The sequence below is a fragment of the Microchirus variegatus genome (assembly GCF_963457635.1).
Source record: "Microchirus variegatus genome assembly, chromosome: 21".
Lineage (NCBI taxonomy): Eukaryota > Metazoa > Chordata > Actinopteri > Pleuronectiformes > Soleidae > Microchirus > Microchirus variegatus.
In genome coordinates, this window is record NC_139822.1 from 18153048 (window position 1) to 18180571 (window position 27524).

General features: G+C 45.2%; 2 protein-coding genes across 2 annotated transcripts in view; one reads left to right on the top strand and one right to left on the bottom strand.

The window, feature by feature from the left end:
• lrig1 (leucine-rich repeats and immunoglobulin-like domains 1) overlaps positions 1-13497 on the top strand; it is a 60182-nt gene extending 46685 nt beyond the window's left edge. Inside the window, exons 12-18 of the mRNA XM_083907495.1 lie at positions 44-207; positions 3752-4087; positions 4173-4454; positions 7072-7515; positions 7643-7777; positions 9008-9331; positions 12315-13497. Coding sequence (XP_083763621.1) covers positions 44-207; positions 3752-4087; positions 4173-4454; positions 7072-7515; positions 7643-7777; positions 9008-9331; positions 12315-12511 — 1882 coding nt within the window. The 3' untranslated portion in view covers positions 12512-13497. The remainder of the gene's footprint in view (positions 1-43; positions 208-3751; positions 4088-4172; positions 4455-7071; positions 7516-7642; positions 7778-9007; positions 9332-12314) is intronic.
• Positions 13498-18017: 4520 nt separating this feature from the next.
• slc25a26 (solute carrier family 25 member 26) overlaps positions 18018-27524 on the bottom strand; it is an 88480-nt gene continuing 78973 nt past the window's right edge. Inside the window, exon 10 of the mRNA XM_083907981.1 lies at positions 18018-18527. Within this exon, the coding sequence (XP_083764107.1) occupies positions 18431-18527 (97 nt within the window). The 3' untranslated portion in view covers positions 18018-18430. The remainder of the gene's footprint in view (positions 18528-27524) is intronic.

Below are 27524 nucleotides of genomic sequence, written 5' to 3' on the forward strand. Positions count from 1 at the left end.
CGTACCATGTGTGCGTCTCTCCCTCTCTCTCTTCCCCCTTCAGACTCATTCAGAGCGACAGCTTCCTGTGCGACTGCCAGCTGCACTGGCTGCCCGAGTGGCTGCTGACGCGCGGCCTGCAGGCCGGCGCGGAGGCCTCGTGCGCACACCCGGAGAGCCTGAAGGGCACCAGCGTCTTCCTGGTCCCGTCCAGGAGCTTCGTGTGTGGTGAGTTGGGAACGCTAAGAACTCTGGGTAACGTCTGCGGATGGGTCAACGCGCGGTTTTATTTGACCGATTTTAAGTCGAAGTGATGCACGGCATCGCTTGACGTGAACGCGGTCATTGAAAACACGTGTCTGTGCAACAGTGCAACGTGATATTTTCAAAGTAAATAATAATAATAATATGAAAAAACTCAATTTGAATTGTCAAATTGACTGGAAGATGAAATATTTTGAGATTTAGTGACGTCTCTGAGTGTAGAAATGGCAAATAATCGAGGCGTATGCAGGAAGCAGGACACAACGAGTACAGGCACCGTTTTCCAGTTAGCCCCGTTAGCTGCTTTAGCTCCTTTAGCGTTAGATTTGAATTGTCAAATTAACTTGAAGATTAAATATTTTGAGTTTTAGAGACTTTTTGTGAAGTCTCTGAGTGTAAAAATGTCAAATATCGACCTCTCATCTGAAGTATAGAGGCGAGGTTTGAGCATGCAGGAAGTAGGACACAACTTAACGAGTCCAGGCACCGTTTTCCAGTTAGCTCTGTTAACTGCGTTAGCTCCTTTAGCGTTAGATTTTAATTGTCAAATTAACTTGAAGATTATATATTTAGAGTTTTAAATCTGAAGTATAGAGGCGAGGTTTTAGTATGCAGGAAGTAGGGACACCAGATTTACCTTGTTGTATTCTGGGCACGCTAACAGCGCTAACGGCGTCAACGTTAACGCACAGCAACGCATGCCGCATTTCCATGGCGACTGACCCGGAATAAGACTCGCGTGACGTCAGGTTTTTACGTACCGGAGTCCAGGCAACGTTTTATGAGTTAGCTCAGTTAGCTCCGTTAGCTGCGTTAGCACATTTAGCGTTAGATTAGAATTGTCAAATTAACTCGAAGATGAAATATATTTGAGTTTGAAGTCTCCGAGGTTAAAAATGTCAAATATCGACACTCGGCGTGGATTTGCCAGATTTACCTGTTGTATTCTGGGCACGTTAGCGGCAGTTAGCGGCATCAACGCACATTAGCGCATGAATCGTTTCCATGGCAACTGACCCGGAAAAAGACGCGTGTGACATGTTTACGTGCCACGGCACCGGAGTCCAGGCACCGTTTTCCAGTTAGCTCTGTTAGCTGCGTTAGCTCCTTTAGCGTTAGATTTGAATTGTCAAATTAACTTGAAGATTAAATATTTTGAGTTTTAGGGACTTTTTGTGGAGTCTCTTGAGTATAAAAATGTCAAATATCGACCTCTCATCTGAAGTATAGAGGCAAGGTTTGAGTATGCAGGAAGTAGGGACACCAGATTTACCTGTTGTATTCTGGGCAAGCTAACAGTGCTGACGGCGTCAACGTTAACGCACAGTAACGCATGCCGCGTTTCCATGGCGACTGACCCCGGAATAAGACTCGCGTGACGTCGGGTTTACGTACCGGAGTCCAGGCAACGTTTTTTACGAGTTAGCTCCGTTAGCTGCGTTAGCTCCTTTAGCGTTAGATTTGAATTGTCAAATTAACTCGAAGATGAAATATATTTGAGTTTGAAGTCTCCGAGGTTAAAAATGTCAAATATCGACACTCGGCGTGGATTTGCCAGATTTACCTGTTGTATTCTGGGCACGTTAGCGGCAGTTAGCGGCATCAACGCACATTAGCGCATGAATCGTTTCCATGGCAACTGACCCGGAAAAAGACGCGTGTGACATGTTTACGTGCCACGGCACCGGAGTCCAGGCACCGTTTTCCAGTTAGCCCCGTTAGCTGCGTTAGCTCCTTTAGCGTTAGATTTGAATTGTCAAATTAACTTGAAGATTAAATATTTAGAGTTTTAGGGAATTTTTGTGAAGTCTCTTGAGTGTAAAAATGTCAAATATCGACCTCTCATCTGAAGTATAGAGGCGTGGTTTGAGCATGCAGGAAGTAGGACACAACTCAACGAGTCCAGGCACCGTTTTCCAGTGAGCTCTGTTAGCTGCGTTAGCTCCTTTAGCGTTAGATTTGAATTGTCAAATTAACTTGAAGATTAAATATTTAGAGTTTTAGGGACTTTTTGTGAAGTCTCTTGAGTGTAAAAATGTCAAATATCGACCTCTCATCTGAAGTATAGAGGCAAGGTTTGAGTATGCAGGAAGTAGGGACACCAGATTTACCTGTTGTATTCTGGGCAAGCTAACAGCGCTAACGGCGTCAACGTTAACGCACGGTAACGCATGCCGCGTTTCCATGGCGACTGACCCGGAATAAGACTCGCGTGACGTCAGGTTTTTACGTACCGGAGTCCAGGCAACGTTTTATGAGTTAGCTCAGTTAGCTCCGTTAGCTGCGTTAGCACCTTTAGCGTTAGATTTGAATTGTCAAATTAACTCGAAGATGATATATATTTGAGTTTGAAGTCTCCGAGGTTAAAAATGTCAAATATCGACACTCGGCGTGGATTTGCCAGATTTACCTGTTGTATTCTGGGCACGTTAGCGGCAGTTAGCGGCATCAACGCACATTAGCGCATGAATCGTTTCCATGGCAACTGACCCGGAAAAAGACGCGTGTGACATGTTTACGTGCCACGGCACCGGAGTCCAGGCACCGTTTTCCAGTTAGCTCTGTTAGCTGCGTTAGCTCCTTTAGCGTTAGATTTGAATTGTCAAATTAACTTGAAGATTAAATATTTTGAGTTTTAGGGACTTTTTGTGAAGTCTCTTGAGTATAAAAATGTCAAATATCGACCTCTCATCTGAAGTATAGAGGCGAGGTTTGAGTATGCAGGAAGTAGGGACACCAGATTTACCTTGTTGTATTCTGGGCACGCTAACAGCGCTAACGGCGTCAACGTTAACGCACAGCAACGCATGCCGCGTTTCCATGGCGACTGACCCGGAATAAGACTCGCGTGACGTCGGGTTTACGTACCGGAGTCCAGGCACCGTTTTGCCGGTTAGCTCCGTTAGCTCCGTTAGCTCCTTTAGCGTTAGATTTGAATTGTCAAATTAACTTGAAGACGAAATATATTGAGTTTGAAGTCTCCGAGTGTAAAAATGTCAAATATCGACACTCTGTGTGGATTTACCAGATTTACCTGTTGTATTCTGGGCACGCTAGCGGCGGTTAGCGGCGCCAACGTTAACGCACATTAACGCATTTAGCGTTTCCATGGCAACTGACCCGGAAAAAGACGCGTGACACGTCATGTTTTACGTGCCACGTCACCGGAATCCAGGCACCGTTTACCAGTTAGCTCCGTTAGCTGCGCTAGCTGCGTTAGCGCCATTAGCACGCCTACAGTCCAACGTGTTAACGTGCCCAGCAGTACTACTAGATTTTATTATATAACAAATAGTTAAACTGACTATCGAGGTGAGGTTTGAGTGTGCAGGAAGTAGGACACTCAAGAGTGGATTTACCAGATTAACCTGTTGTATTCTGATATGAGCTCACTGCAACGTTAACAGGAGATCGGCGAAATAACCACTTAATCTCAGATTAGACGTGTGCATAATCTGCGTTTATCCCACGCCGACAACTTTTCCCTTCCTCTCCGCTCCTCCTCCAGACGACCTCCCGAAGCCTCAGATCACGGTGCAGCCCGAGACCACCATGGCGGTGCTCGGCGGCGACGTGCGCCTCACGTGCACGGCGGCGAGCAGCAGCTCCTCCCCCATGGCGTTCGCGTGGCGCAAGGACCAGGAGCTGCTGCAGCACGCCGACATGGAGAACTTTGCGCACGTGCGCGCCTCGGTGGCGCCCGGCACCAGCGGCGGCGTGATGGAGTACACCACCATCCTGCACCTGAGGCGCGTCGCCTTCGCGCACGAGGGCCGCTACCAGTGCATCATCACCAACCACTTTGGCTCCACCTACTCCAGCAAGGCCCGCCTCGTCGTCAACGGTAAGTTCTTCCGTCCTCTATCGCTTGGCGGCGTCCGTCGCGGTAAAGAACGCGATGTCACGTCTTCTTCCCCTTTCGTCCGCAGTCCTTCCGACCTTCGTCAAGACGCCCAAGGACAGCACCATCAGGACGGGCCACACGGCGCGGCTGGAGTGCGCCGCCGAGGGACACCCGTCGCCGCAGATCGCCTGGCAGAAGGACGGCGGCACCGACTTCCCCGCCGCGCGCGAGCGCCGCATGCACGTCATGCCCGACGACGACGTCTTCTTCATCATGGACGTGAAGCCCGAGGACATGGGCGTGTACAGCTGCACGGCGCGGAACACGGCGGGCACCATCTCCGCCAACGCCACGCTCACCGTTCTGGGTAAGAGTTCAGCGGGATATTTATCTACCGTCCTGCGTTTGACCCACAAAATCCCCCAAAATACAAACGCATAGCTGTGTTCGCTCAGCTGGGAATTAAAACGGTCGCAGAATGAGACGCTTTATATGTTTTTCTCGGGGCAGCTGTGGCCTTACTGCAGGTCAGGGGTCAGAGGTCACAGTTGGGGGTCAAAGGGAGGGGGGGAAGGAGTGAGAGGCACTCATAGAGGGGTGTTTGTTAGGCATTCCCACCCCCACCTACCCTCTCTCTCTCTCTGTGTGTTGGTGGGAGGGACAGTCATGGCTGCTTCACTGCAGGCCTCAGTGCTCCCTCTTTATTGGCTGTTTTACACTTGTTAAATCAAACCGAGAAGCTTCTCTGCACATAGATCAGCTTTGTCCTCAACAGAAGAACAGCTAGAATAAGAGGAGTGGGGGAGGTTTCTTGGGAGAGTCTCTGGAGTCTTAATATAGTTTCTAGAGTCTTAGTAGAGTCTCTAGAGTCTTAGTACAGACTCTACAATCTTAGTAGAGTCTTAGTACAGACTCTACAATCTTAGTAGAGTTTCAGTAGAGACTCTAGAGTCTTAGTGGAGTCTCTGGAGTCTTAATAGAGTTTCTACAATCTTATTATAGTCTCTAGAGTCTTAGTACAGACTCTACAATCTTAGTAGAGTCTCACTAGAGTCTCTAGAGTCTTAGTGGAGTCTCTGGAGTCTTAATAGGGTCTCCAGAGTCTTAGTAGAGTGTCAGTAGAGTCTATACAATCTTAGTAGAGTCTCTGGAGTCTTAGTAGAGTCTCTACAATCTTAGTAGAGTCTCTGGAGTCTTAGTAGAGTCTCTACAATCTTAGTAGAGTCTCTAAAATCTTAATAGAGTCTCTAAAGTCGTAGTAGAGTCTCTACACTCTAAGTAGAGTCTCTGGAGCCTCAGTAGAGTCTCTAGAGTCTCGGGAGTAGTAGTAGAGTCTCTAGTGTCTCTGGAGTCGTAGTAGAGTCTCTACAATCTTAGTAGAGGCTCTAGAGTCTTAATAGAGTCTCTGGAGTCGTAGTAGAGTCTCTAGTCTCAGTAGAGTCTTTGGAGTGTTAGTAGAGTCTGAATAGAGTCTCTGGAGTCGTAGTAGAGTCTCTACAATCTTAGTAGAGTCTCCAGAGTCTTAATAGAGTCTCTGGAGCCTTAGTAGAGTCTGACTAGAGTCTTTGCCTTGTTACAAGCCTGAAATTTGCCCCCAAGATCCTCACACACAACAAAATCTATAAAAGAGGAGTCTGAAGGTATTTTCAGGTTGGGCGACTCGTTAGACGACACAGCAGCGATAATCCACTCAGTTATGTGGAATATTAGAGAGAGGGAGAGAGAGAGAGAGAGAGAGAGAGAGCCACGCCTGAGTCTGTGATGTTCAGGTCTGTGAGAAAGGCTGATGATGGTGGTGGTGGGGGGGGGGGGTCCTACAGTTGAGAGGCCCCTGTCTGGATAAAGAGTGGCAGGGAAGAAAAGTGGGAGCCAAAGAAGAACTGGAATGGTTGGAGTGACTGTGTGTGTGTGTGTGTGTGTGTGTGTGTGTGTGTGTGTGTGTGTGTGTGTGTCTGTGGGAAGGTTCTTAAAGAAAGGAGGAGGGGGGGGGGGTTGATGGAGAGGGAGAAAGTCTTGATAGAAGAAGAGTGAGGGGCGACTGAAGTGGGTTAAGTGAGATCTCTTAATCTGTGCGACGTCCCACTGTGATGGGAAGTGCTCACTGTGAGAGGAGAGGCCTGCACACGCACACGCACACACACACACACACACACACACACACACACACACACACCTATTCTTCTTCAGACTCCCATTCTTTTCGACGGCCCTAAACAAAGCTCAATCCCTAAATCTAATCTTAAACCACAATTCAAATTAAATCTTAAACTTAGGGGCCGTCCACATGGAAACGAGTTTAGTTAAAAACTTAGCAGGATACGTTACTCTAGGAAGACGATGATGTCATAGCCCCGCCTCCCTGACCCTTAAACCCCTCGAGAGTCTCGGTAGAGTCTCTGGAGTTTGAGTTAACCCCACATAACAACAGTGAAGGGGGATATTTTACTGAAATAACGCCATGTACGAGGAACGTCCATTCAGATGTGACCTTAAACTTAAACCGGTTCCTCAGAAATAAAGTCCTGCCTTGTTAGGCCGAGGTTTTAGTCTCCATGAGGACTATACTGGTCCAGTAAAAGTCCTCTGTTCTAACATGTCTGTTCTTATTTTGTCTCGTCTTAAAGCAAACTGCTCAACTCTTGTCGTTCAGAACGTGAGTTATAAATGAAGTTGTCGGTTTAAGAGCGTCACAGCGCCACTTACAGGCCCGGCGTATGTACTACAACACTTCCTGTAACGACGGCGTCCTCTTTCCAGGGGAATTTCTTCGTATGACGCCGCGTTCACTGACTTCTAAGAATGAGAATAAAGTTCTAGTTCTTGAAAAGGCCTCAGTCTCTGTCTCACCGTGATCCCACAGACGGAACAAAGCAGAAACCCGAGAGCAAGAAATCTAAAACGTGTTTGTCGTAGAGCAACAAAAGACTAAAAGAAAAGCTCTGACCCTCGCGAACCAAACGTCTCTGACTTGTGTCTCCGCGCAGAAACCCCTCACCTCGCCCAGGACCTGGAGGACCGCAGCGTGGCGGTCGGCGACACCGTGGCGCTGCAGTGCAAAGCCCTGGGGAGCCCGCCGCCGCGCATCACCTGGCTGCTCGACGACCAGCCGCTGCGTCCGTCCGAGCGGCACCACTTCACGCCGGGCAACCAGCTGCTGGTGATCGGCGCCGCCGCGCTGGAGGACGCCGGCCGCTACACCTGCCTCATGTCCAACACGCTGGGCACGGAGCGCGCGCACAGCCAGCTGCTGGTGACGCAGCGCCGCAGCCCGTGCGCCGCCGGCGCCGCCGCGCAGGGCCCCAGCACCGTCACCATCGGCATCATCGTCATCGCCGTGGTGACCAGCATCGTGGTGACGTCGCTGGTGTGGGTCTGCATCATCTACCAGACGAGGAAGAAGAGCGAGGAGTGCAGCGTCACCAACACGGGTGAGTTTTAAGCTAGCGCTAACGTGAGGCGCAGAGCGAGTGCTTTTACACAACGTCATTTTTCCGACTCGAGCTGCTGAAATCAACTCACACCCATGTTGTGTTCGTCTCGTTGCGTCCGTCACAGACGAGACCATCGTCCCCCCCGACGTTCCCAGTTACCTCTCGTCACAGGGAACGCTGTCGGAGCGTCAGGATGTGTGCATCCGCGTGGAGGCCAGCGGTGGACCTCAGCCCAACGGACACGTCGTGGACACCACAGGTAGTTGACTCTCGCCTCAGTTTTTCTCCTCTCCCACTCCCCCCCCCCCCCATCTCCATCTCTGTGGGAAAACTTGGCGCTCGCTGCACAGCGATGAAAAAGCAGCGCTGTGTGTGTGCGAGGTCTGCTCAGCGTCAGAAATAATGGCTGCAGACACACAAACCGCTGTGTTGACACACAGTTGTTGATTTTCTTGACTTCTCTGTCTCTCGAGTCTCAGTGGAGTCTTTGCAGTCTTAGTAGAGTCTCTAGAGTCTGAGTAGAATCTCAGTATAGTCTCTATAGTCTAAGTACGGTCTGTAGAGTCTTAGTCGGGTCTAAGTAGAGTCTGTAGAGTCTAAGTAGAGCCTCTATAGTCTCAGTAGAGTCCCTGGAGTCTTAGTAGAGTCTCTATAGTTTGTCGAGTCTTGGTAGAGTCTCTATAGTTTGAGTAGAGTCTCTATAGTTTGAGTAGAGTCTTTAGAGTCATAGTAGAGTCTCTAGGGTCTCTAGAGCATTAGTCGAGTCTAAGTAGAGTCTCCAGAGTCTAAGTAGAGTCTCTAGAGTCTTAGTAGGGTCTAAGTAGAGTCTCTAGAGTATTGGTAGAGTCTCGAGAGTCTTAGTAGAGTTTCTAGTCTTAGTAGGGTCTAAGTGGAGTCTCTAGAGCATTAGTAGAGTCTTAGTAGTCTCTATAATTTGCATAGAGTCTTGGTAGAGTCTCTGGAGTCTTAGTAGAGTCTATAGTTTGAGTAGAGTCTCTATAGTCTTAGTATAGTCTCTATAGTCTTTTAGAGTCTTAGTAGAGTCTCTATAGTCTTAGTAGAGTCTCTAGAGTCTTAGTAGGGTCTCTAGAGCATTAGTAGAGTCTAAGTAGAGTCTCCAGAGTCTAAGTAGAGTCTCTAGAGTATTGGTAGAGTCTTAGTAGAGTCTCAAGAGTCTTAGTAGAGTTTCTAGTCTTAGTATGGTCTAAGTGGAGTCTCTAGAGTCTTAGTAGTCTCTATAATTTGCGTAGAGTCTTGGTAGAGTCTCTGGAGTCTTAGAAGTCTCTAGACTAGAGTCTTATTAGAGTCTTAGTAGAGTCTCTAGAGTCTTAGTAGTCTCTATAATTTGAGTAGAGTCTTAGTAGGGTCTCTGGAGTCCTAGTAGAGTCTTTGGAGTCTTAGTAGAGTCTCAGAAATAATAACTGCAGAAACCCAAACCACTGTGTTGATTTTCTCGCCTTCTCTTCATTTATTCTTTCTTTCTCTGCAGGTTTTGACGGCGCAGTCGTCTGCACAGATTGTCTGGAAAACGGCAACAACTACAGCAAAGACTCTGACTACCTGACGCACAGTTACAGCCCGGCCGGCGTCACCGAGTACCAGCAGTACTCTCTGCCGCCGCCGTACTCCAACTTCTACCAGGCGGAGCAGCACCGCCGCGACGCGGGCTCGCCCGCCGCGCCGCCACCGCCGCCGCCGCCGCCGCCGCCGCTCTGCAACGGGACACCCAACGGCATCCGGAAGGACGCGGAGCAGGGATCGGCGTTTCCCAAAGACCACAACACGTTACAAGGAAACCACCACGACAGGAACGGTAAGACGATCACAGAGTACCGCCGTGTAATCAAAAACTAATTAATGCAGTCGTAAATCCACTTCCTTCAGCCCCCAAACTCTTCTAGTTTATCTTAGCGTATCGTTTCTCTCAGGTGATACCATGAGAAAGTGTCAGCGATTTAACAAAAAACCCTTATCAGGAGGAATTCCTTTCAACACGATTGTTGATGGATGGACTCCTCCCGACGTTTGACAGTGTATCAGAGTTTCTTTTACCCACAAGCCCTCAGGAGGAAGAAAAAGGGCAGCGTTGAGTTTTTCCCTCTCTCTGCTGCTGCTGCTGCTCGTGTCAGGGCCTGTTCTCACATTCAGATTCTCTAACCACCGAGTGGAACCAGAGGAATTGGCCTCCGAATACCAAGTCTCACCTCCACAGGTCCACACACATTCCACCACCGCTGTGTCCTGAAGCTCATAGTACAGCGTGTTCGTCTGCAGAGAAGCAACTCGTGATTTAGTCCATGAAACCATAAAGTCTATGAAACGTCTGAAAAAGCTAGATTCACTTTTACCAAAAATCAAAGTTGAGTTTTGTCCACAAACTGAAGTTAATCTGTTTTATTGTCGTATGAAAACAAAGAAACGGGAACAAACTCACATTTGAGAGGATGATTAAAAATCACTTGTTTTGTCATTCATGCAAAAAACAAGAGCTGCAGCGATGAATAGATTAATAAATTAAACTACTTAATTTATCAGTTTTTGTTTTTTTCTCTTTAATAATACATTTTGGTTTGGTCGATTTTTTATTCGCCTAATTAGTCTTAGTATAGTCTCGGGAGTCTCAGTAGAGTCTCTGGAGTCTTAGTGGAGTCTCAGTAGAGTCTCTGGAGTCTTAGTAGAGTCCCATTACAGTCTTAGTAGAGTCTCTAGAGTCTCTGGAGTCTTAGTAGAATCCCATTACAGTCTTAGTAGAGTCTCTGGAGTCTTAGTAGAGTCCCATTACAGTCTTAGTAGAGTCTCTGGAGTCTCTGGAGTCTTAGTAGAGTCCCATTACAGTCTTAGTAGAGTCTCTGGAGTCTTAGTAGAGTCTCTAGAGTCTTAGTAGAGTCTTGAGAGTCTTAGTAGAGTCTCGAGAGTCTCATTAGAGTCTTAGTAGAGTCTCTGGAGTCTTAGTAGAGTCCCAGTAGAGTCGAAGTAGAGTCTCTAGAGTCTTAGTAGAGTCTCTGGAGTCTTAGTAGAGTCTCTAGAGTCTAAGTAGAGTCTCGGTAGAGTCTCTAGAGTCTTAGTAGAGGCTTAGTAGAGTCTCTTGAGTCTTAGTAGAGTCCCAGTAGAGTCTTAGTAGAGTCTCGAGAGTCTTAGTAGAGTCTCCCGAGTCTTAGTAGAGGGCTGGAGTCTTAGTAGAGTCTCAGTAGAGTCTCTAGAGTCTCATTAGAGTCTTAGTAGAGACTTTAAAGTCTTAGTAGTCTCTAGAGTCTGAGTAGAGTCTCAGTAGAGTCTTAGTAGAGTCTCTAGAGTCTTAGTAGAGTATCTGGAGTCTTAATAGAGTCTCTGGAGTCTTAGTAGATGGTCTGGAGTCTTAGTAGAGTCTTAGTAGAGGCTTTAAAGTCTTAGTCTCTAGAGTCTCATTAGAGTCTTAGTAGAGTCCCATTACAGTCTTAGTAGAGTCTCTGGAGTCTTAGTAGAGTCTCTAGAGTCTTAGTAGAGTCTTGAGAGTCTTAGTAGAGTCTCGAGAGTCTCATTAGAGTCTTAGTAGAGTCTCTGGAGTCTTAGTAGAGTCCCAGTAGAGTCTCTAGAGTCTTAGTAGAGTCTAAGTAGAGTCTCGGTAGAGTCTCTAGAGTCTTAGTAGAGGCTTAGTAGAGTCTCTTGAGTCTTAGTAGAGTCTTAGTAGAGTCTCGAGAGTCTTAGTAGAGTCTCCCGAGTCTTAGTAGAGGGCTGGAGTCTTAGTAGAGTCTCAGTAGAGTCTCTAGAGTCTCATTAGAGTCTTAGTAGAGACTTTAAAGTCTTAGTAGTCTCTAGAGTCTGAGTAGAGTCTCAGTAGAGTCTAAGTAGAGTCTCTAGAGTCTTAGTAGAGTATCTGGAGTCTTAATAGAGTCTCTGGAGTCTTAGTAGATGGTCTGGAGTCTTAGTAGAGTCTTAGTAGAGGCTTTAAAGTCTTAGTCTCTAGAGTCTCATTAGAGTCTTAGTAGAGTCCCATTACAGTCTTAGTAGAGTCTCTGGAGTCTTAGTAGAGTCTCTAGAGTCTTAGTAGAGTCTTGAGAGTCTTAGTAGAGTCTCGAGAGTCTCATTAGAGTCTTAGTAGAGTCTCTGGAGTCTTAGTAGAGTCCCAGTAGAGTCGAAGTAGAGTCTCTAGAGTCTAAGTAGAGTCTCTGGAGTCTTAGTAGAGTCTCTAGAGTCTAAGTAGAGTCTCGGTAGAGTCTCTAGAGTCTTAGTAGAGGCTTAGTAGAGTCTCTTGAGTCTTAGTAGAGTCCCAGTAGAGTCTTAGTAGAGTCTCGAGAGTCTTAGTAGAGTCTCCCGAGTCTTAGTAGAGGGCTGGAGTCTTAGTAGAGTCTCAGTAGAGTCTCTAGAGTCTCATTAGAGTCTTAGTAGAGACTTTAAAGTCTTAGTAGTCTCTAGAGTCTGAGTAGAGTCTCAGTAGAGTCTTAGTAGAGTCTCTAGAGTCTTAGTAGAGTCTCTGGAGTCTTAATAGAGTCTCTAGAGTCTTAGTAGATGGTCTGGAGTCTTAGTAGAGTCTTAGTAGAGGCTTTAAAGTCTTAGTAGTCTCTAGAGTCTGAGTAGAGTCTCAGTAGAGGCTCTAAAGTCTTAGTCTCTAGAGTCTCAGTAGAGTCTTAGTAGAGGCTCTAGAGTCTCATTAGAGTCTTAGTAGAGGCTCTAAAGTCTGAGTAGAGTCGTAGTAGAGTCTCTAGAGTCTGAGTAGTCGTAGTAGAGTCTCTGGAGTCTTTAAGTCCAAACATGTGAACTTGTCATAAATGTGTCCTCACTGTCTCAGTCTCTAACTGCGTCCATGTGTCCCCTCTCAGTCAGGACAGCAGGACAGACGTCCACGTTTCCACCACAGGACGAAGATGCCTTCCACAAACCGGTGAAGCTGCCGACGAACCACGTCCACGCCGACACAGACTGTGAGCGCGAGCTCAGGCAGACGCTGCTGTCCAACGGACACGCCCACAGAGCCTCCGACAGCGAGAGCGCCCCCCTCAGGAGAGCCAGCGACTAGCAGAAAAACATTAAACCCCGAGGATTTTTTGTGGGGGGGAAACTATTTTTTTTTTGCACTGGGAAATAAATAAACTGCTACCTCAAATCGAGGCGATTGTCGATCCTGAGCCTCCTGGATATGGACTGACCGCGAGCGCCAGGAGGAGGAGGAGGAGGAGGAAACCGCGGGGGAGGGGCTTCCGGAGTTTGAAGGCGGAGCTTGTGTGGGTGGCGTCCCATCTGAGCGTACGAGCTGTACATAGTTATAAACCTTCCCCTGGGAGGTGACCAATTAAAATTCTAGCTCTAAAAAAACAGAAATGTGACTTGCATTTGAAGCATGGAAATGTAGGGAATTTTTTTTTTTACAGTGTACGTAAGCGCGAGGGGGCGGAGCAAAGAGAAATGATACCTTTGGACATTTGACTGTACATAAGAGTTTTCTTATATATTATATATTATATAGCTTTTACAAAAAAAAAAAAGAGTATTTGAATTTATGTGCATGACAAAGAAAAAAGGAGTGATGGTATTTTTATTCAAAAACTAAACAAAACAACTACAACAAAAACAGCCTTTTCAGCTTTTACCAACATTCAGCTGCGGTGCCTTATTTGCATGATCAAAAGAACGCATTTTATCGAGAGAGACGTTTTGGCGACGTATCGTTTTTTTATCGCAACTAAACAACGACGAAAAAAAACAAACACTTGAATGTTTTTTGGGTCTTATTTCTTTCCTGAAAAATGCTGCCAAACAGAAACACGGTTCACTCTCGTTATCGTATGAAGGAAGAGGAAGTTTGATGTCCGGTTATTTTTGCTACATGGTTCACGGTACGACGTAAGAAGCACTTTTTTATACTCACTTCGTTAAAAAAAAGCAGATTTTGTACGAAGAAAATGCTCACAGGAAACACGGATAGGACTTTTTAACGTATTTTTGACGCGATTACGACATAAAGTCGGTACTTTCTGGAACATAGCGGCTCTTTGCAGCTCTCTTGAGTCTTTACAGAGTCTCTATGGTCTTTGCAGAGTCCTTAGAGGCTAAGTATTTAGTGTCTTTACAGAGACTTTGCAGAGTCTCTAGTCTTTACAGAGTCTCTAGGGTCTTTGCAGAGACTTTGCAGAGTCTCTAGAGTCTTTACAGAGTCTCTAGGGTCTTTACAGAAGCTTTGCACAGACTCTAGAGTCTTTACAGAGACTTTGCAGAGTCTCTAGAGTCTTTACAGAGTCCCTAGAGTCTCTGCAGAGTCCCTAGAGTCTTTACATGGTCTCTAGAGTCTTTGCAGTCTCTAGAGTCTTTACAGAGTCTTTGCAGAGTATTTACAGTCTTTGCAGAATCTCTTGAGTCTTTGCAGAGTCTCTAGACTCTTCACATAGTCTCTAGAGTCTTTACAGAGTCTCTGGAACCTTTAGAGTCTTTGCACAGTCTTTACAGTCTTTGCAGAGTCTCTAGAGTCTTCACAAAGTCTCTAGAGTCTTTGCAGGGTCTTTAGAGTCTTTGCAGAGTCTCTAGAGTCTTTACAGAGTCTTTACATAGTCTCTCGAGTCTTTGCATAGTCTTTACAGTCTTTGCAGAGCCTCTAGAGTCTTCACATAGTCTCTAGAGTCTTTGCAGGGTCTTTACAGAGTCTCTGGAACCTTTACAGTCTCTAGAGTCTTCACAGAGCCTTTACAGAGTCTTTGCAGAGTCTCTAGAGTCTTCACAGCACTTTTTATACTTCATAAAAGCAGATTTTGTACGCAGAAATCTGCCGATAGGAAACGCGGATAGGACTGTTTTTTTTTAACGTATTTTTGACGTGGTTACGTGGTAAAGTCGGTACACTCTAGAACGCTCTAGGACGTTCTGGAACATTTAAGGCTGTTCCACCCGTTTCACAAAAACCACACGTTACCACGAAGCTGCTCTGAGCTCGTTTTAGACGGGAAGTCGTCAGGTTTGGTTATTTTTCGCTCACCTTTTTTATCCGCGGCCGAGATGAGATCTGGAGCCGTAGCTGGAACTTGTGAAGCTGTAAAAAAGCCAATAAATGAATAATTAACGAGTCAGTTCAAAAACAGCAAAGTGCAATTGGCCAAAAATTCTTCTGGTTTTTAATTTTTCTAAAAAAAAATAATACAAAAAACAAGATAAAAAAAGCGTAGAGGGAGAATGAGGGAGGATGTTGTTGTGTCGTTATGTTACTGCTGTAAAGTTCCTCTGTTCTTCCACCTCAGTCAAACCTTCTCAGTATCACGTTGTGAAAATGCGCTCAAAACCAAACGTGAGAGGATTAAACGCAGATTAGCTCAGATTAGCTCTGGTTCCACCAATCCCAGTTTAACAGGTTCAAAGAGAAACAAAAAAGGGACGAGAAGACGGAAGCGAGTTCACGTTCAGAGTAATTTATTGTCGAGACAAACTTGTTGTCTGAGAGCGTTTTTTTAGTGCCAGTGTCAAAGCTACGGACGCTCAAGTCTAACACGGCATTGAAGTCTAATAAAAATCACATTTTGCTATTATGACCCGTGTTTGTGTTTTCTTCTGTCAGCGCAGCAGAGATCTTTAGCTACGTCTGTACGATCTTTTTCTTTGTCGTTTTTGTCTCCAAAGTCGTGGACCAAGACAAGAACTTTCAAGGATTGAGAAGAAGACGAGATCAAGACTTTTAAGGACTGATACAAGTCAAAAGACAAGACCTTTTAGTCTTTTAGAGACTAAGACCAAAACTTTGAGGGATTGAGAAGCAGACAACACCAATAATCTTAGTGACCAAGACAAGAACTTTAGAGACCAAGAGGACTGAGACATGACAGGAGCAAGACTTTAGAGATCAGATACAAGTCTACCAAGTCTTTAAAAGACTGATACTGACTTTGAGGGACTGAGAAAAAAGACAAAAGCTAGACCTTTAGTGACCAAGACCAAGAATTGTAAGACTCTTAAGGACCAAGACAAGACCAAGTCTTTTAGAGATAAAGACCAAAGCTTTCAAGGACTGGGAAAAAGACAGGATCAAGACCTTTATTGGCCAAGAATTTTAAGGATGGAGACACGAGAGGACTAAGACTTTGAAGGACTCACACAAGACCAACATGTCTTTTAGAGATAACGACCGAAACAAGATCGATACCAAAACCTTCAGGGACTGAGAAAGAGACTTTTGGTGACCAAGATCTTTAAGGTCTGAGACCGACAAGAGAGACCAAGTCTTTTCGAGATCAAGACCAAAACTAGTTGGGACTGAGGAGAAGACAAGAGCAAGACCTTAAGGGGCCAAGACCAAGACTTTCAAGGACTCACAGAAGATTAAGTCCGAGACTGAGACAAGACCCAAGTCTTTTAGTTTCAAGAAGACCAAAACAAGACCAAGACCAAGTCGCTTAGAGATCAAGACCAAAACTATTTGGGACTGAGATAAAGACAAGATCAAGACTTTTAAGGACTCACAGAAGACTAAGTCCGAGACTGAGACAAGACCAAGAACTTTAAGGACTGAGACTTTGGAGGACCAAAACCTTTAAGGAATGACACAAGACCAAGTCTTTAAAGGACCGAGACTGAGACAAGACCCAAGTCTTTTAGAGATCAAGACCAAACCTATTTGGGACTGAGAAAAAGACAAGAGCAAGACCTTTAGTGACCAAGACCAAGACTTCTAAGGACTCACAGAAGACTAAGTCCGAGACTGAGACAAGACCCAAGTCTTTTAGTTTCAAGAAGACCAAAACAAGACCTAGACCAAAACTTTCAGGGACTGAGGAGAAGACAAGACCAAGACGTTTAAGGACTGACGAAAGACTTTGAAGAACTGAGAAAAAGACAAGAGAAAGACCTTCAGTGGCCAAGACCAAGACTTTTAAGGACTCACAGAAGACTAAGTCCAAGACCGAGACGAGACCAAGACCTTTAGGAATGAAGACCAGGACAAGAACAATGACAATAAGGCCATGGTTCTCAACCTGTGGTATGCAAGCTTCCTCTATTGGTACTTCATCAGAAATCCCGTTCTTCAGTAAACACCAGGGTCTGTGATCAGAGCGGAGCTGAGGAAGTTTGACCGGAGTTTGTAGAAAATGAAACTAATAAGAAAAACTAGAAAAACTGTTGGGATGTGAAGTAGCGTTTGTGTGTGTGTGTGTGTGTGTGCGCTCACACCTGAACTTAACGCTGTCCACAGAGGGGGGGGAGGGGGGCGGGGTAAATCAGGTCACATGTTCACACTGCAGGTCTCGTTAGCAGAGTTAGCATTTAGCGCCGCTCACATCGATTCAAACGGAGCCTGAAACAAAGACATGAAACTCAGAGACCTTCATCTACACACACACACACACAGTCTGGTTTCCATAACTTCAGAGGACATCACATCTACTTACACCAACGTTAACCTAACTATACAACACGTCTTCAAAATGTCATAATTTATGTTATGAGGACTTGTTTTTGTCTCTATAACGAAGACAAGTCCTCATGATGTGACTCTGAGAGTAAGGTCCCCACAACATTAGTAATACCAGAAACACACACATACACACACAGCTGTCCTTTTAAGGACTCGTTAACGAACAAACAATTAACCTGAACCTTAACTTTAACTTTAACAACAACTCAAATCTTAAGACTAAACGGCAACACTGCTAGCTACAGAGGCTAACGCTACGCTACATTTACATCGGAACTCGGAAACTGGTGAGTTAACGAGTGGGTTCGCCAAGTTCCAGCGGAAAAGTCAGAAATAGAAAGCAATAGCAGTCGCTAGCAATAGCGCTCTATGCGGTATTTTGCGTGTGCATACAAACATCGTAGCAACATAGTACGACTTATTAACTTTGAAACAAATGTGACAGAAATTGTTGTAATTATCCGTCTTGGAACCCGACGTCGGGGTTGGCGAGGTCGCGCCGAGTCAGGATTTTACGAGTTCCGACTATAAATGGAACGCACCATAAACCTCCCTCCGAATGTCACATTAGCCATCGTAAAGCTAGATTAAACACGTATTTAACGACATAAACACATTTAAACCAGATTAACAGTAAAAAAAAATCTGCAGAAATTAAAAACGCACAGAAAACATAATCTCAATCTAAATGTCGCCCGTAGTAAATTCAACACAGTCGTCTCTCGTCGGAGATCAAATCAAATCTAGATTTAAAGGTGAAGATGAGCTCAGTCGCTCAGGTTTTACTGCGTCTCTTCCCCGGTGACTCTTTAACTCTTTAACGATGGCTGCAGTTAAAACTGAGGAGAAAAAAATATGGATAAAGTGTTAAAAAAATAACCGGGAAACATTAAAGACGTGACATCAGAGAAGCACAGAGGTCAAGAGGAAACATTAAAGCTGCAGTCTGTGATTTTAAAATCCAAAAAAACAAAGTATAGAACAGAGACATTTTTGCAAAAAAAATGAGTAACATTTGTTTGTTTTGTCATGATTTATTGTTTGTTTTTGTTGATCCCGTTTAAAAAGTTGCTTCTGTCATGATTAATAATAATAATAATACTACTGATAATAACATTAAAATACACCTGCATGGAGTTTGCATGATCTCCAGGTTTTCCAGTTTCCTCCCACAGTCCAAGATTAGTGGATTAGGTGAATTAAACTCTCTAACTTGACCGTAGATGTGAGATAAAATGGTGGTTTGAGAGGCCTCATGATGGAACTGGCGACCCGTCGCCTTTTCGTGACCCTCGTGTGGAGGATAAAGCGTCAAAAAGCTGAGTGAGCGAGTGAATAAAGACACGGCATTTCTGTTAAAGACCAAACAGAAGAAGAAGAAAAACATAAATAATCAAAAGTTCGTTCATAGCTCGTCAACTGCGGCTAAAGAAGAGGACGGCGCTCCCCTCCCCTCGAGCAGCAGCCGTTCTCTTGTTCCTTGGAGGCGCTGCCCTGCTTTCACTGGACGGAGGTGCTGCCCCCTGGTGGCGTTCATCCCGACCGCCGCTATAGCAGAGTGCGGCGGACCTTCTCGTAAGCTCCCAGGAAGATAAACCCGCCCGCGCCGATGAAGGTTATCCTCGGTATGCTTCCCGCAAACAGCCTGCGGAGGAGAAAAAATTTGAAAAAACGTTATTTGCTATTTCAGTCGAACAGAATTCATAAAATGCTAAGCTAAATTCAAATTTCAGCAGCACGTTAAACTCACGTTAAAGCGTCGCTCGTTAAAAGTTTGAAGGTGGAAGCTCTTGACGCTCGCTCGCTAGTCACCGGAACAGAATTTAGCAGAACCACCTCCGTCACGGCCGACCACGTAGCAAGAGATGCTAACGTTGCTAAAAGGGATAAAGCGACGTGATGTCCGCCCGTTAAAAGTTTGAAGGTGGAAGCTCTTGACGCCCCCGCTAGCCGCCGGATCGGAATTTAGCAGAACCACCTCCGTCACGGCCGACCACGTAGCAAGAGATGCTAACGTTGCTAAAAGGGATAAAGCGACGTGATGTCCGCCCGTTCAAGTTTGGAGGTGGAAGCTCTCGACGCTCGCTAGCCGATGGATCGGAATTTAGCAGAACCGCCTCCGTCATGGCCGACCACATAGCAACAGATGCTAATGTTGCTAAAGGGATAAAGCGACGTGATGTGCGCCGTTGTTGGGAGCACTTTTTCTCCCGGTTACCAATGTCTTCGTTGGACAAGCTTTGTCCAAGACCTTCGTTTTGGCTAGCATCCCTTTGGTGAATTTGCTATATATGTTGTGAATAGCTAACGCTAGGACAGTTAGAAAAATGTCTGAGTCGCATGACAAAGGGCCAATTCCAATTCCTATCTTAACCCTTAATCTTAACTGGTCCTCAAAACCAAGTGTTGAGGGTTATTTTGTCACTTAGAAATGGGACACCCCTTAAATGCAGATATGTCTTCAGACTGTAGGGGGCAGAATAGCGCCAAAGCTGTGTCCAGTCTGTCAACTCCAAAAAACAACAAGAAGAAGAACACGTTTACGTCAGGATTATTTATTACGATCCGTTTGTCGGTCGAGTTATTAGGTTGTCAGTTAGCTATAAGATGATACTCGTACAAATACCGACTATTGACAAAAGATCGTAAAATAAAAAATAAATGTTACGCAACAATGACGTCAGTAATCCATAATATGGGCCTAAACTAAGATAATACGACGGTTTTCATCATTTTTTTTTTATCTCTATTAACAAAGAAAATACTTCATTTGTAGCGTACTCGTTTGGCTGATTTCGGCGGCGCCATCTTTGTTCTGTCAAAACACGCAATGCATTCTGGGTAGTCTCAATATTGAGGGCGATGCAGCCCTTAAACTCGGCCCTCAACTTAATTTTTCTGAGAATCGGGGACAGCACTTGCACTAGAGGGAGCGCACATTTTTGAGATCGAGGGTTAAGCAAGGAATTGGACTTTCGTGGAAACAAGAAGGCCTCGCGCTCGAGGGGGCGACTGAAGGACGCCCCCCCCGTGGAAGCGAGGTCAACCACATGACTCGTCACTGAAAGACAGAGGACCACGGGTCCAGGATCCAGAGTCTGGGGGCCTCAGTTAGACGAACGCTGACCCAGATGTGACGGGACATGAGAACGAGAGCGCCCATCGTCCAGGGACCGGCCTCCACCTCCACCCGACCGACCGACCCACTACGCACAGCTGTTTTTGGGATTAAGCTGCGAGCCCCCACTGTGGGGCCTCCCTGGAGGCTCCCCCCCCCCCCCTCCGTCATCTCCCTCTCAGTGCATGACTGATGTCCAGATGACATCCACACATGTCCTTCTACTGTCCAGCGTCAGCCCCCTCAGCTGGCTCCGACGATCGGGGGATTTCTCGCCCCGTGTCTTTTTTTCTTGCTGCGTCATCAGCCTCGCGAGACACGTGCTGCGCTAGCTACATCTGTTCATCTACCGTTCCCCGTCTCTCTCTCTCTCTCTCTCTTTTTCACTCCATCTTTCCGTTTATTTTCCCCAATTTCTGTCCGTGAAACTTTGCCGACCGACACCTTTTCGTCTGCCAAACGCCTCCACGCTCACATGGTCCGGACGCGGCCAAGCCAGATGTGAGGGGATGACGAGGATTGTGTGTTTATGGACGCGTGTGTGTGTGTGTGTGTGTGTGTGTAGGGAAAGAAGTATGTGAAACACACAAAATGTCCGTCTGCAGTCGACATCTGTGTGTGTGTGTGTGTGTGTGTGTTACTACTTTTGCGTTATGTGTCCGTTCGCAGTTTTACAAGACTTCAGAGATGTTGTTTTATTTTTACTTGTTCGCCGCGTCGATCCAGAAGGAAATATCTCTGTTACTACAAACATGAATCCGTGACGGTGAATCCTTCTGACTTTTCTCTAACTCCAGCAGCAGATTTCACTTTTTAAGAATTACAACTATAGACATTTTTGCAAACACATCAATTACTGATAGTGAATTTGACCTCTACATTTGACCTATCAGTGGGCAGCACTTACAAAGCTCTCTTTGTAAAGCACTATCAAACAAAGAAACTTGGTCTGTAAACATCTCGTCTTGGTCTTGATCCCAAAAATTCTTGGTCTTGTCTTGGTCTCTAAACATCTTGTCTTGGTCCCAAACATTATTGGTCTTGCCTTGGTCCATCCCTAAAAGTCTTGGTCTTGGTCTTGGATCCTAAAAGTCTTGGTCTTGGTCTCCAAAAGTCTTGGTCTGTAAACATCTCGTCTTGGCCTTGATCCCAAAAATGATTGGTCTTGCCTTGGTCCATACATAAAAGTCTTGGTCTTGGATCCTAAAAGTCTTGGTCTTGTCTTGGTCTCTAAAAGTCTTGGTCTTGGTTCCTAAAAGTCTTGGTCTTGTCTTGGTCTCTAAAAGTCTTGGTCTTGTCTTGGTCTCTAAAAGTCTTGGTCTTGTCTTGGTCTCTAAAAGTCTTGGTCTTGGATCCTAAAAGTCTTGGTCTTGTCTTGGTCTCTAAAAGTCTTGGTCTTGTCTTGGTCTGTAAACATCTTGTCTTGGTCTTGATCCCAAAAATGATTGGTCTTGCCTTGGTCCATACATAAAAGTCTTGGTCTTGGATCCTAAAAGTCTTGGTCTTGTCTTGGTCTATAAAAGTCTTGGTCTTGGATCCTAAAAGTCTTGGTCTTGTCCTCTAAAAGTCTTGGTCTTGTCTTGGTCTCTAAAAGTCTTGGTCTTGGATCCAAAAATTCTTGGTCTTGTCTTGGTCTCTAAACATCTTGTCTTGGTCTTGATCCCAAAAATGATTGGTCTTGCCTTGGTCCATCCCTAAAAGTCTTGGTCTTGGTCTTGGATCCTAAAAGTCTTGGTCTCCAAAAGTCTTGGTCTGTAAACATCTCGTCTTGGTCTTGATCCCAAAAATGATTGGTCTTGCCTTGGTCCATACATAAAAGTCTTGGTCTTGGATCCTAAAAGTCTTGGTCTTGTCTTGGTCTCTAAAAGTCTTGGTCTTGGTTCCTAAAAGTCTTGGTCTTGTCTTGGTCTCTAAAAGTCTTGGTCTTGTCTTGGTCTCTAAAAGTCTTGGTCTTGGATCCTAAAAGTCTTGGTCTTGTCTTGGTCTCTAAAAGTCTTGGTCTTGTCTTGGTCTGTAAACATCTTGTCTTGGTCCCAAAAATGATTGGTCTTGCCTTGGTCCATACATAAAAGTCTTGGTCTTGGATCCTAAAAGTCTTGGTCTTGTCTTGGTCTATAAAAGTCTTGGTCTTGGATCCTAAAAGTCTTGGTCTTGTCCTCTAAAAGTCTTGGTCTTGTCTTGGTCTCTAAAAGTCTTGGTCTTGGATCCTAAAAGTCTTGGTCTTGTCTTGGTCTGTAAACATCTTGTCTTGGTCTTGATCCCAAAAATGATTGGTCTTGCCTTGGGTCCATTCCTAAAAGACTTGGTTCCTAAAAGTCTTGATCTCGTCTTGTCGATCCTTAAAAGTCTTGGTCCTGTTGGGTAGATCCAGCGCTGCTTCGTGTCCAGTGGTGGGATTTACAGGGTCAAGATACGATACAATACGCGATACACGATACACACCAATAATATCATGACACAACAACTCTGCGATAATCAATATGTCGCAAGACAATCCTATCGCAATAAATGGGTTAAATCTGTCCAACTGAAGAAAACAATAACGCTTAAAATGCAGGATTTCTTCACAACACAGAGGTCAAAGGTCATACAGTCTATGTAGTGAACACAAAGTTTTCTCCACCGCTGCAACTTCCACAAGTTTCCTCCCATTCATTCGAACAGCGCCACCGTGTGGAAACATGAAGTAATGACGCCTGCCGAGTGAAACTACTTTAGAGCAACTTAATTTGTTGAATAATATAGCGATATTTGCCCTGGTGTATTGAATACTTTGACCGACCCCCATTCCTGAAGTTCTCAAACTAGAGCTTTTGTTTTTGTTTAGTTTGACGGTCCGGTCTCTAGCGCCATAAATCACATGCTGCACATTCAAGTGCGGCTCTTTTACTTGAAATGTACACTTTGCGTCACAACATGCTTGTACATCACATTGTCAGCTCTAAATCTGTGCGAGGTAACGAACCTCCCTTCCTTCCTCCTCCCCGTTATGAATCTCCCAAACATCTCAACCATTCGCGCAACTCCAGGTCTCAGAATACCTCGGTCCAGATCCGGTGTTTCTGAAGGACGAGCGGGAAAAGGATGAGCCGAGCGATTGAGACACAAAGAGTGTGCGTACGTTTGTGTGTGTGTGTTTGCGTAAGCTCGCACTACTGTAAATGCTTTGGATAAATGTGTAGACATTAGTCAGAGATTGCTGCGCTGCCCTTCAGCTGCTGCTCTTTCCATCACCATCTGCTGAAACCTAAGCCGCCGCTCTGCTCCAGGCAACGACTCAGCATTACTCACACGACAATAATATTAAATATGAGCCAAAGCTGATCAGCATCTAGCCACAGATGACACACACACACACACACACAGAACAGTGAAGTAGTGTTGTGGTCTGTTTGACTTTGTCTCGATGTCAGATAAAGAAAACTCTGGATTTTCAGTCAATCACAACTGATTTATTGACTTAAACCACTGTTGTGTTTGGATGAAAGGTTTAAATCTTCAAATGCGACGAATCATTTCAGTTAGACCCTCATTTCAGTCCCTCCCTGTCTCCTCATTTGCTCACAGAAAGTCAGTCTTGGTCTAGTGTTAGTTTTGGCCACTAAAAATCTTGGTTTTGTCTTGGTCTCAATCTCTGAAAATCTTGGACTTGTGTCAGTCCTTAAAAGTCCTGCTCTTGGTCTTGCCTTGGTCCATCCCTAAAAGTCTTGGCCTTGTCTTGGCCTTGATCCCAAAAAGTCTTGGTCTTGCCTTGGTCCAACCCTAAAAGTCTTGGTCTTGGTTCCTAAAAGTCTTGGTCTTGTCTTGGTCTCTAAAAGTCTTGGTCTTGTCTTGGTCTGTAAACATCTTGTCTTGGTCTTGATCCCAAAAATTCTTGGTCTTGCCTTGGTCCATCCCTAAAAGTCTTGGTCTTGTCTTGGTCCCTAAAAGCCTTGGTCTTGTCTTGGTCCATCCCGAAAAGTCTTGGTCTTGTCTTGGTTCCTAAAAGTCTTGGTCCTGTTGTATGTCTCAGTCTCTAAAAGTATTGTCCAGGTCTTGGTCTCAGTCCCTAAAAGTCTTGGTCTTGTCTTGGATCCTAAAAGTCTTGGTCCTGTTGTATGTCAAAGTCTCTAAAAGTCTTGGTCTTGTCTTGTCGATCCTTAAAGTTCTTGGTCCTGTTGTGTCTCAGTCCCTACACAATCTTAGTCCTGGTCTCCTGGTAAACCTGGTCCTCACTCAGTTCTCTGTGTGTCCTTAGACTACTACAGTGACCAGAGGACAGCTGAAGTTATATGAAATCACAGTAGACACAACACGTCTCGTGTGAATAGCACCAGTGTGAGAAATCGACTAATTTTAAACTCAACACTCCTGGTGTTTTGTCTCAGGCCTGGACCGGCGTTACATTTCCTGTCTGGGATCAGGTCTCAGGTCCACCTGTGGACGCCTGACTCACTCTGACATCACGGCCTCACACCCTGAGCCGTCAACCCACTGTTGGCCAGTCATCTCTCCTGAGGAACGGGACTAAAAATAGAGTTTTGAAGGCTTTACGGGAACAAATGGCAGCGAAGATGAGCTCCAAACAAAAAAGAAGGGGGGTCTTGGCTTCAGAGAGACAAGTGGAAAGCTTTAAATGTCGAAAAGAAAGAAAGAGAAAAAGTTCTGGCTCTTTTTCTAGGAACAATGCTGAAGTTGCAATAAACAGCCTTGATTCACTTTTGTGACACGTTAAAAAGAAACAGACGAGCTGCGACTTGTGTGGTTCTTCATCACAAAGATAAAAAACAGGGACGTTTTTTGATGTCTTTAACGTTCTTCTGCTTCGATTTCAGGGACGAAAAGACAAAAAAAAAAAGAAGGTGCACGACGATGATAAAAGTCACCGAAAAAAACACAGATGTTCAAACACTTTGGTCAAAAAATAAGGGAATTCAGCAAATTCAAACATTCTTGAACTTCATCTCAGTCCTGTTCCAGTCCAACAATCCAGGTTATATAATCCAAATAAGCTTTTTTAATTTTCCTCCATTGTTTATTCCTTGAGATACGATCACACTGGCAGACATGTTCCCTCATTAACTTGATTTATTTCGCCCCCTTTTTTAAAACATTAATTTTAACTATTGACTTTGCTGTTTTTCATGGAATAATGTTCCCTCTGATCCAAATATAGATATAGACTTACGGCCAGACTTCCAAAACGTTTAAATCAATAACGGCTTAATTCTTAGGGCGGTTCAGTGAGGAACTAAGAAGCACAAAACACAAGGGAAAACGAAAAAAAAAATCCACAGCAGTTTATGGCTCTGAGATCTTAAGACTATTTCAGACGGCCTTTTTAACTCCTCACACCAAACTCCATAGAGAAAACCATCGATTTTTTAATCATAGCAAATAACAGTCAAATAATGATCTGCTTCTTCCTCCATTGGTGAGTTAAAGTTAGTCTTTTTTTGGACTTTAGAGTTTGAAATCTATCGTTCAGATTCACATCAGTGACGCAGACCGAAGAAAAGAGGCAGCAGCAGAGCAGCAGCTACTGTGTCCCATCGAGCTTAAATCGCTCATTTACTCTATGGAGTTTGGTGCTTGGTTTAAAAAACGTCCGATTCCAGACAGAAAAGGCCTCTAACAGTGAGATAAACTCATTCTAGGTGGTTAAATTCCATGTTTTCATGCCTCTGTGGTTGGGTCAGAACCTCATGCAACCACAATCAAAAAAGCATGAACGATTAACTTTAAGTAGCTGTGGTCCGTTCTCCGGAGCATGGTTAGGCATGTTTAGAGTTCCCATTTGTTTCTGGTTTGTTGTTTCCCCTTCGAGCAGCTGCAACAAATATTAAGGAAGGAAGGAAGGAATTCCTCCTTCAGTTTGGAATCTGGCTTTTTATCATTAAAAGGCAGGAAATTGATTTGCAATAAAAAAGAACATCCGCTAAAAAAAAGGAAAACGGCTTCTCGCCTGGAAGCAGATGGGGTCGAGAGGAGAGCGTTGCTCATCGCCGTGTCATCGCTGACTCCACTTTTTATATATTTGAATTGCGTGGGCTTCTCACTTCTCACTTTTTCTAAATTTAACTTCCTGCGCTGAAAAAGCCAAGGTCGCGGCCGCCGTAAAAAAAACACCACCCATTAAAGGTCGACCGCAAACCACCAGACACAGACGCTGCTTTAGTTGTTGCACATATTTGCTACAAACATGTCATTTGTTTACTTTTCTGCCGTCACGGTTGAGGCCAGAGGCTGAAACACGGCCTGGAGGAACGTGCTGCCGATCAGGCCGTGTTTTGACACGACTGCGGGTGCAGGGTTTGGTTGTAGTGCAGGTTATTGTGGGGGTGGAGGTTGTGGAGTGGTTACCAGGGGTCTCTGGGGCACGGCGCACACATGGAAGCACTTTAGAGCTTCACTACACTGCAATTGGGCCCATTACCATAATTACAGCTTTAAAGCTACAGCAATTTGTATCAGGCATGCACCAGCGCAACCAGCAGGCCTTTGGCGCTGTGGAACTACAGCCACCTCCACCGCCTCCACCCTTTCACTTTCTACTCTCTCTCTCCTTTGTCTCTGCAGCTCATTCTCTCATCTCCTTTCTCCACCTTCTCTGGTTACAGAGGAGACGAAGAGTTTTTACAGGAGGTCACTCTGCTGGGTCATACTTTGCTGTCCATGTTCGTGAATATCTACTTTCTTTAGCCCATGTTCTTGGAGCTCTGCTTTCTTTAATCCACGTTTGTGGAGATCTGCTTCCCTTAGTCCATGTTCTTGGAGATCTGCTTTCTTTGGTCCGTGTTTGTGGAGATCTGCTTTCCTAAGTCCATGTTCTTGGAGATATGCTTCCTTTAGTCGACGTCCATGGAGATCTGCTTTCCTTAGTCCATGATCATGGAGATCTGCTTTTCTTAGTCCGTGTTTGTGGAGATCTGCTTCTTTTAGTCCATGTTCTTGGAGATCTGATTTCTTTAGTCCATGTCCATGAAGATCTGATTTCTTTAGTCCATGTCCATGGAGATCTGATTTCTTTAATCCATGTCCATGGAGATCTGCTTCCTTTAGTCCTTGTCCATGGAGATCTGCTTTCCTAAGTCCATGTTCTTGGAGATCTGCTTCCTTTAGTCCTTGTCCATGGAGATCTGCTTTCCTAAGTCCATGTTCTTGGAGATCTGCTTCCTTTAGTCCATGTTTGTGGAGATCTGCTTCCTTTAGTCCATGTTTGTGGAGATCTGCTTCCTTTAGTCCATGCTTATGGAGATCTGCTTTCCTAAGTCCATGTTCTTGGAGATCTGCTTTCCTTAGTCCATGTTCTTGGAGATCTGCTTTCCTTAGTCCATGTTCTTGGAGATCTGCTTCCTTTAGTCCTTGTTTGTGGAGATCTGCTTTCCTATGTCCATGTTCTTGGAGATCTGCTTTCTTTAGTCCATGTCCATGGAGATCTGCTTTCCTAAGTCCATGTTCTTGGAGATCTGCTTCCTTTAGTCCTTGTTCGTGGAGATCTGCTTCCTTTAGTCCATGTTCTTGGAGATCTGCTTCCTTTAGTCC